This window comes from Megalobrama amblycephala, linkage group LG21 (genome assembly GCF_018812025.1).
Source record: "Megalobrama amblycephala isolate DHTTF-2021 linkage group LG21, ASM1881202v1, whole genome shotgun sequence".
Classification (NCBI taxonomy): domain Eukaryota; kingdom Metazoa; phylum Chordata; class Actinopteri; order Cypriniformes; family Xenocyprididae; genus Megalobrama; species Megalobrama amblycephala.
Window position 1 is genome coordinate 20,395,569 of NC_063064.1, and position 9,598 is coordinate 20,405,166.

At 35.1% G+C, this 9,598-nt stretch overlaps 2 protein-coding genes across 2 annotated transcripts; both read right to left on the bottom strand.

The window, feature by feature from the left end:
- Nucleotides 1-1,311: 1,311 nt before the first annotated feature.
- Nucleotides 1,312-2,804, bottom strand: LOC125257082 (C-type lectin domain family 4 member M-like). Its single transcript, XM_048173519.1, has 5 exons — nucleotides 2,428-2,804; nucleotides 2,047-2,334; nucleotides 1,774-1,901; nucleotides 1,567-1,664; nucleotides 1,312-1,472 (listed from the first exon to the last, which is right to left on the bottom strand). Exons 1-5 carry the CDS (start codon nucleotides 2,447-2,449, stop codon nucleotides 1,343-1,345), a joined length of 666 nt encoding a protein of 221 aa, XP_048029476.1. The 5' UTR covers nucleotides 2,450-2,804; the 3' UTR covers nucleotides 1,312-1,342.
- A 1,719-nt stretch (nucleotides 2,805-4,523) lies between these two features.
- LOC125256792 (C-type lectin domain family 17, member A-like) lies at nucleotides 4,524-7,541 on the bottom strand. Its single transcript, XM_048173005.1, has 5 exons — nucleotides 7,118-7,541; nucleotides 6,736-7,029; nucleotides 6,453-6,580; nucleotides 5,450-5,556; nucleotides 4,524-4,999 (listed from the first exon to the last, which is right to left on the bottom strand). Exons 1-5 carry the CDS (start codon nucleotides 7,302-7,304, stop codon nucleotides 4,870-4,872), a joined length of 846 nt encoding a protein of 281 aa, XP_048028962.1. The 5' UTR covers nucleotides 7,305-7,541; the 3' UTR covers nucleotides 4,524-4,869.
- Between the last annotated feature and the right edge of the window lie 2,057 nt (nucleotides 7,542-9,598).

Here is a 9,598-nt window from a genome sequence, read left to right on the forward strand (position 1 = left end):
ACATTTGGATAGAAGATTGGACCGGTCACTGTATCAGCTCACAGCAGGCACATACTGTGCAATGTTTGTAGAGAAATGAAAACAGGTCACACCTCAACAATTATTTTCACTTGCACAAATGCTTCCGAATAAATTGAGGTTGCACAGAGTAAATTTCAGGTGCATGCACAACCAAAATGCTCACAATTTCAAGCCTTGCTATGAAACATGGCGTCAGGATCTGAAGCTGCAGTAATTATGAAAAAGTCATGACGTTGCTTTAAGTGAACCGCACTGCTCTGAAGTGGTCTGTTTTTGCAACTGTGGTCATGAACACGTGATATCCTGTTAAGATGATAAAAAGGCAACTTTTTTGATAACTTTTAATAATGTATTGAAATCATTCAGATGGTGAATGTTGTTCTGTGTCTGTTCTGGGACTGTACTGCTCTGAGCTTCTGCTCCTACACTTATGCTGTCGAGACTCAAAACCACTATGGTCAAAATGTCTCACAGCGTTTCAGAGTAACTTTGGGGCATATTTTAGCTGTAGGAAACCAGAACTGATCAAGTCTTGTAACAAATCCATTAAAAAGTAATGATTTAAATATTCTGCCTTTGAATGCTCTCTTTTTTTTTATAATTACAAATTATATTACCAACATAACAAAAACTCTGAAGTTGAGCTGAAAAAATTAACATGAATTTCAAAATGTCATCATCTTGTGAGCTTTAGTGGAGTCAACAAATTTGTCTTTACACGTTAGCCAGACAAATTTTGTGCTACTTGATTGAGAAACTTATATTTTATTGGTTAAAAGCAGACTGATGCTGTTTGTTAAGTGCTCAGATGTACACAGGTTTCAATTTATGTCTGTGGAAATAAAGACTGAATATTCCCTAAATTTCTACCGTCTCCTCAGCATCATAGGAAATGCTTTTTGTTGTTTAGGATGTGAATATTAGCCAGATTTAAGCCGTTAGCTTAGATTTAAAATCAGTCTGTTGTTCCTAGTGTGAGGCTGCAGACTCTTGATCTGATGTGTGTTGGAGCTCATCGTTTGGTAGTTCTGCTTTTTGCATCAGTGATATTGAGATATTGGAAGTATAACAGTTTTTTTTTTTTTTTTTTTTATGTTGAGTACATATTAACATGACAGAAAACTGCAGATAAGCTGCACACATGCAACAATAAAATATAACAGCAACACAAATTAATTTGCTTAATTTAATAATGATGATTTATTACAGTAGGACATATAGCTTACAAAAAAGTACAACTATTTTTTTTTTTTTTTTTCAAATACAAATCTAACTATTTTTTTACCCGCTTTCTATTAGCCATCACATTACAGATTTCATTTTAAGGTGCTTTTTTTCTCTCACATATCCATTTAAAAACATTATCACATGGATAACCATACCACCCTAATGGATTCAGCACAGCACAGTTTTCCTCTTTGTCCATGTTGGGCTGTCCAGACGCCCAGAACCTGCATCAACAGATCAGCATTAGGTGTTCAGTGCTGCTTTCTGTGTGATATGATAATCATTTATATCATATTAATCAGTTCAGTAATTTCTCACCCAGAGGTCAGTGTGCTGCCATCAACCCATTTCCATGTGCCCTCCACATCACTGTCATTTAGACCAATCCAGAATTCAGCATTAGTTTTAAAAGACTCCTAATAATAGAATAGAAGTGAAATAATTTCTGTAGTATGTCAGCTAACACACGTCTAATGTGAGTAACTGAATCATGAATCTGAATTAGTCAATCAGTGTTTCACTCACTTGTTCCTCTCTGTTGTTTATGATGATCAGATCTGCTCCTCTGTTCAAACAGTCTTCTCTACTTTCAGCCCAATTCTTCGTGTCAGAGGAAATGTAGTATAAACTGGATTGATTGCACTTCCATCCATCTAGTAACATAACCAGTTTAGTTATGAGTTGTTTGTTCTCGTCCACACTGAACTGAAACTTACTAACATCCGTGTGTACACACAACATAAACACTGCATCTTTTTAATGCTAAACATGTGTAGTTTAAGTGAAGTTCAAGATTACCCAAAAATTGTGCTAACAGTTGTTTTTTCTCCTCATTTAACTGGTTATTTTGATTAATCGTGTTGCTAATGTCTTTCTCCAATTTATCTTTCTCTTTTAACAAGCCTTGGATCTCATCACGTTCCTTGTTCCTTTGTTGGTTGTATTTGTCCTCACTGTTTTCATACTCATCAGTCTTTGTTCTGAGTTCGAGACCCAGCAATATGATCGCCTCGACCAGAAGAATACACTGCAGCACCAAACACGCTGTAGCTCTTTTGTATCTTCTGTTCCTCACAGAATCAATTCCTGAACACCACAGACATGAAGATAAATGTTTCTTAATTACTCACATGACTAAAATATGTGTGTTGATTGTTATAATCAAATAAATCTCAATACCTGTGCTGTTCCTCTTGCACATTTTCAGTCGTTTAGAGTCAGATTTTGTAAGTTGCTTGTGTGTGGAAAACACAGCTGTGTACTGATACTTTCAGAGTTCAACGCTAACTACACCACTGTGACCGCACTGAGCAGTCATATCCTGCTTATATAAAAAAAGGTTTTGCAGATAAACAGCAACGATTTATGTTAAAATATTTTTGTACAATACTAGTAAAAGTAGTCATGTTGTTAAGCCTTTTATATCAATGTAATAACATTTCTTACTTCTTGTAAGTGATTGAAGTTGATTATTTTCCTCTTAAGTGTGAAGTTTCCGCATTACTAGCCTCACCATAGAGAATTTAAGTAAAGAAGAAGAAAAAAAAAATAGCCACACCCCAATCTCACTTCATTTGTTGAGTTAAAGGATTAGTCCACTTTTAAATAAACTTTCAAGATGAGCATTTATGGTTAAAACTTATATAATTTTCAATTTTTTTCAGAAAATGAGTGATGGTTTCACTAGATAAGACCCTTATTTCTCGTCTGGGATTGTGTAGAACAATTTGAAGCTGCAGTGAAACTAATTTTGACCTTCAACTGTTTGGTGCCCATTGAAGTCTACTATAAGGAGAATAATCCTGGAATGTTTTCATCAAAAACTTTCATTTCTTTTCGACTGAAGAAAGAAAGACATGAACATCTTGGATGACATGGGGGTGAGTAAATTATCAGGAAAAGTTTATTTAAAGATGGACTAAACTTTAACTCCCTGAGGTCCGAAAACGCACCGGCGCGTTTTGCAGGATTTGTTTCACATTGCAGCAAAACAGACATAAGTAATATATCAATTGAAACTATAGAATGTCTTCTTTTATTTGTGTACACTCAGAGTAAAAACACAATGTTGTGCTTTTTGTAAAATAAAGAAAACTAACATGATGCGTGATCTCTCGTCTCCCTCTGAACGAAGTCCAATCTGATAGTTCTCAGAAAATGAACTGTAACTTATGAATACTAATGACAAAAAAAATGACACTTATGTCTAAAGAAACGTTGAAATGTCAGGTTTTAAATCATGTAAGTCAAATCGAAAAACAAACATTCTGTGTTTATGTAATCTGTATGAAAAGAGAGCCATGTCAGAAGTCCGAGATTCAGCTCATTACCCGCTAATGCGGCCACGCCCACGGAGCCAGGGCTATTCAGACGCAAATTCAGAGGCAATACTTGTATGCATTGTCTCAATCGTGTATTTATTGTCTTGAAAAGTGTTTATTTGGATGTTAAAGCCATGGTTAGCGATCTCTAGAAGACATGCCGTTAGTTCCTAGTTCCTTTTCTTCTTTATATGAATTTGTGGCCTAAAGGTGTACAGAGCGCCCTCCGGCTGCAAGTATGAATTGAAAGTATCCAGCACTCATAGTGATGACAATAAATATTACTTCTCAGTATAGAAAATTGACATAAATATATAAGAATCCATCAATATTTCTCCAAATGTGCATGCTTTTAAGCTAAAAGCCTTTATGAAATGCCATAGAGGTAACATAATTGTTCAGACACTTTGCATCACAGAAATACTTTATATTTTAAAGAATATAATAGAATACCATTATTTTAAATTGTAATAATATTTCACAGTATTGCTGTTTATGATGAGCTGAGACATTATTACAGAGGGGTTTTTTCACAGCCTACCTGGCTGAAAGGCCTCATTAATATGCAAGTCATTTCAGGTCATTATTATGTGATTCTTTTGTCTTCTCAGGTGTAAATGACCCATTATTCATGATGATTCACACCTCCACGCATACTGTGTTTCTTGACAAAAAGTGTCTTACAAAAACTAAATCAATATATTGTTTTATATGAAGGAGTAGGCAGCATAATTTTTTACATAATTCTGAAGCAAAAACTCTAGTCTACAACCTCCAATACCCAGAAGTCTTGTGAACACAGATTTAATATACTTTTTTTGGCCTTATTTCAGTGACTTAAGTTTTTTGTTTTTTCAATAACCACGCATAAACATTATTCCTTCAAAAATACAAACATGTACATACATGTTCCTCAAATATTATTGTAGCCTAGTTTGTGCTGAATACAGTGTAATGACACTTTTGTCATTTATATGTTTATGAACAACTGAAAAAAGCACAAATGTCAGGGCATGTCAAAACTTCTCCAAGCCCCAAATCAGCCTCAGACTCCAGAGGGTTAATCTATTGAAACACATTCAGTAATGTTAGTATTTGGACACTTCAGCTTTCACTGTGAATATGGTGGATGAGGAGCTGCACACATGAATCAGTAACAAAATATAATAGAATCATAAATAAATGTACTCAGTGTTTTAATGATAAAGATGATTTATTACATGGAAACTTGCAGAACTATGTTTTAGAACAAAAAGAGAAATGAGACAAATGTTGTAACAACCCTTTATAGCAATGTAAATTAAGATGTGTTCTTCTCACAGATCCATTTAAAAGTTTTTTTACATGAATAATCAGCAAACCCTGATGGCAGATTTATGGCACAATCCTTATCACCAGCGCTATCACTTGGTGCTCCATCCCTCCAGAACCTGCAACAGATCAGCATTAGATGTTCAGTGCTGCTTTCTGTGCGATATGATACTAACTGTGAGATAAAGTTTGTCAAGACTAACTTTAATTTTGTCTTAATGTTTAAAAGCATTTTAAAAGCTTGTTTTAATGGCTGTACAGTCACACAGATATACAGAATGACTGTAGGCAGTTGATCAAGTGGTTGTTGTTTTGGGTGGTTGTATATGTTGCTACAGTGTACTTTATGATTGCAACGGTGTATCTGAAGTGTTCTGATCAGTTACCAAGGCATGCTATGTGGTTGCTTAGGCATTTCCAGGAAGTTTGTACTTTGTTGCTATGGTGGTTTTGTATTGATAGGTTATAAAAGGGCTGAAATATATTGATAGATTGACAGACTAAGTCAGAACAGACTGTAGGTCTGTGCCGAGTTTGGTGGATGTAGTTTTACAGGAGTGATTTCTCACCCAGAGGTCATGTTGGTGCCATCAACCCATTTCCATGTGTTCTCCACATCACTGTCAGTCAGACCAATCCAGACATCAGTGCCACCTGGAACTTGTTTTAAATACTCCTAATGAATGAAGAAACATACTTAAAGCAGCAAAACTGTTATCTAAGTTGGCCGAATAATTAATACATTCATTCAAGAAATTCATTGCAAACAAAGATGTACAGTTCAGACAAATTTCACGTCGCTCACAGAATGTCCACAAAGGAAGGTGTTGTCAGACTTTGGTTATGTTCAGACTGCAGGCAAATCAGATCTTTTTGCTCACGTGACTCAGATCTGTTTTTGTCATGACAGTGTGAACAGCACAAACCACATGGAACCTGATCTTTTCAATTCCGACTTTCATATGTGGTACTAAATCTGGTAAAGATCAGATGTTTTGCAGTGCGACCTCGGTTTGAACAGTCAAATCAGAATTCATGTGACTTTTACATCACTCTAGTCTAGAGCAACATTCGTCACAATTCTGAACTCATGGGAGTCACTTTCAAAGGGTTTTACATACACGACGTGGAAGGACAATGATGTGTCAGAACTCATAAGTATTACAGTGACAGCTCTATATACAAGCAAAACACGAGGACTCCTACCATAAATTTCTCTTTTATCTCTTTTATTGCATCCTCCTCTTTTTTTCACACTATAAATCACACTATAGCACACTAAAAATAAATAAGTGAAATCACTTGCTTTAATGTCCTCCATGTTTACTTCCATATGACAGCGTGCTGCGTGATGTCTTTTTTATCATTATTTTGCGCATGCGGGTCAGTCCAGGACCGTTATCTGTTCACACTGGAATCTGATATTGGCCACATTTAAAACAACAATGTGAACAGCTCTACAAAAACATTGGATCTGAGCCATAAATCAGAATTGAGCATCCTTGGTGTGAACGTAGCCTTTGTTGCTCCAAACTTAGGTATGGTCACAAACAATCATTCTCTTTCACTCACTTGTTCCTCTCTGTTGTTTATGATGATCAGATCTGCTCCTCTGTCTGTACAGTATCTTCTGCTCTCAGTCCAGCTCTTCTTCTCAGTGGAGATGAAGTAAAGACTGGATTGATAGCAACTCCATCCATCTGTAAGAACAACCAGTACAACAATTAGCTCTTTATTTCCTTCCACACTGACTGACACAACTTATTTATAACAGGTAACCCAAAACATACATACTATATTCTTTAAATACTGAATAGTTGTGTAGTTTTAGTGTAATGTTGTTGTTTTTTTTTACCTATTTTATGTATCCGTTGCCTCAGTTCTTTCATCTCCTTCTGTAATGTCAATTTTTCTGTATTCAGGGTTTTATTATAATTTGATAAATTTGTAGTATTCTCTTTCAAGATTGTTTTTCTTTTTCTTAACTCATTTATCTCTTCTGTGATGTTTTGGTACTTGATGTAAAACTCATCAGCCGTTTTAGTGAGTTTGATGGCCAGCACTATGACTGCAGTCAGCAGAAGAACACACAGCAGCACCAAACACACTGGAGCTGCTCTGGAGCTTCTGATCCTCACACAAACACTTCCTGTAAATTACAGATATGAAGATAAATATTTCTCAAACACTCATTTGAATTGAATGTTATGTTGCTGTAATGAAATGAGTCTTAGTACCTGAGTGTTGAAGTGTTTGATATATGGCAGTGTCTGAGTTCTCTGTTTCTGTCCTGACGTCATGATTCTTTGTGTCTCTGTTGGCATCAGTGATCATCTCCTCACCATCTTCTCTGTCCAGTTCTTGTATCTCATTGCTACTATTGCCATGAGTCCTCTTGTAGATTTTCGGTCTTTTGGAGTCCATTGTGTGAGTTGCTCGTGTGGATGCTGCTGTGTACTGATGCTTTTATTAGCTGAACGTGAACTACACCACTGTGACCGCACTGAGCAGTCATTTCCTGTCTGCTTATATAAAAAATGTTTTGGTGATGGATACAGATCAAAGTTGTTTTTTTCTTCTTTCTTTCCCCCTTCATCTTGTAAGTTAACCCTTTGATATTAATGTAATTTAAACTTTTTACCACTTTCTCTACAATGTGAATTGTAGAACAATGTATCTTTATTAAACATGAAAATTAAATTACACTTAATGTTGTTGTACAGTGTAACGAATTAGCTTGGATTATGGGTGAAATATATAATGATCAATCATAACCATAAATTAACCACAAGTTAAAAGCTAATTAACTAGTTAATAAAGTTTTAAATATGGATATTTTTCTTACAAAACCCCATCACTTCACTTCAGAAGGTCTTTATTAACCCCCTGGATTATATTGCATTATATTTATGATGGATGGATGCATTTTTTTGCATCTAGTTGACATGCAGTTGCAAAGATACTTCAGTAGAATGTCTTAAGCGGACCATCAAAATAAAGTGTCACCCTTAATTGTGGTTAAAGACTGTTCCTCCATTGCATAAATTGGCTGCTATGCTCGTGTATTCTTGCTCTAGTTGGTCAGAAATGCAGAACAAAATTGATCTGATATTAGTGCATCTAACGGTTAAAATATGCAACACTAAAGAAGGCTTCAAGAAAAGTTTTGAACTTTATTAATTCAATGAGACTGACACAGAATAAAGTTAATTATGTGCAATCAGGCATTTGAATAAAAATAACACACCACAAAACTTAACATATATTATAATATTAACAGAAAATCTTGACATCCACCCAAGGCTTTCTTTGGGTCTGTTTACACCTGGTCACTTCATGCGTTTTTACTGATCAAATGGCTTTCTGATTTATCAAAACAATTCCATTTACACTTGGCCACATAAATGTGTCACTTAAAGCAACAAAAATACTGTGTTTTTTTACACGCGAAACATGAACACATGTTATATTGCACACTATAAACACAATCAAAGCTTCAAAAACCCACGAAAAACGGGACCTTTAAGCTAAGAATAAGGGCGGGGTTGACCTCGTTGCTATGGAGTAAAGTGATTGGCTGATGGGGAGGAGTCAGCGATTTAATCATAGAAATGTTGTAAAATGAAGTGTCATGCCATATTAAAATAAAGGTTTTAAAATACAAATGTTGTCCTATTCAAATAAATATTTTTTAATAAAAATGTTGCCATAGTCAAAATAAAATGTTGCTATATTGTTGCCATAAAGGTTTTAAAATGTAGGCTAACTGATGCCCACCTGACATGAGCATGTAAATATGCTGTGATATATAGTTAAGACATCTTATGTGAGAAAATATCTCTTAGCGACAGAAACCACTTATTAGTTTCACTTCCTCTAAAGTATTTTTAGCACAGCGGGTTAAAGGTTTCACTTTAAGATGTACTTTTTTTTCTTTTGAATTCAAATGTTTTACCACTAAAAATATTAATAATGCTTTTGAGATATGTTTCAAATAATGTACATTCATGCAAGACTGCAGTCATATAAGTTTCTCAATCAAGTAGCACAAAATGTCTGGCTAACGTGTAAAGACAAATTTGTTGACTCCACTAAAGCTCACAAGATGATGACATTGTGAAATTCATGTTAATTTTTTCAGTTCAACTTCACAGTCTTTGCTAGATTGTTAAAATCATTTGTTTATATATATATATATATATATATATATATATATATATACCCGATTCCAAAAAAGTTGGGACACTGAATAAAAAAGGAATGCAATAATTTACAAATCTCATAAACTTATATTTTATTCACAATATAATATATAGATAACATATCAAATGTTGAAAGTGTGACATTTTGAAATGTCATGCCAAATATTGGCTCATTTTGGTTTTCATGAGAGCTACACATTCCAAAAAAGAGCTACACATTCCAATTTGCAACTTATTAGGTCAATTGGCAACATGATTGGGTATAAAAAGAGCCTCTCAGAGTGGCAGTGTCTCTCAGAAGTCAAGATGGGCAGAGGATCACCAATTCCCCCAATGCTGCGGCGAAAAATAGTGGAGCAATATCAGAAAGGAGTTTCTCAGAGAAAAATTGTAAAGAGTTTGAAGTTATCATCATGTACAGTGCATAATATCATCCAAAGATTCAGAGAATCTGCAACAATCTCGGTGCGTAAGGGTCAAGGCCGTAAAACCTTACTGGACGCCCGTGATCTTCGG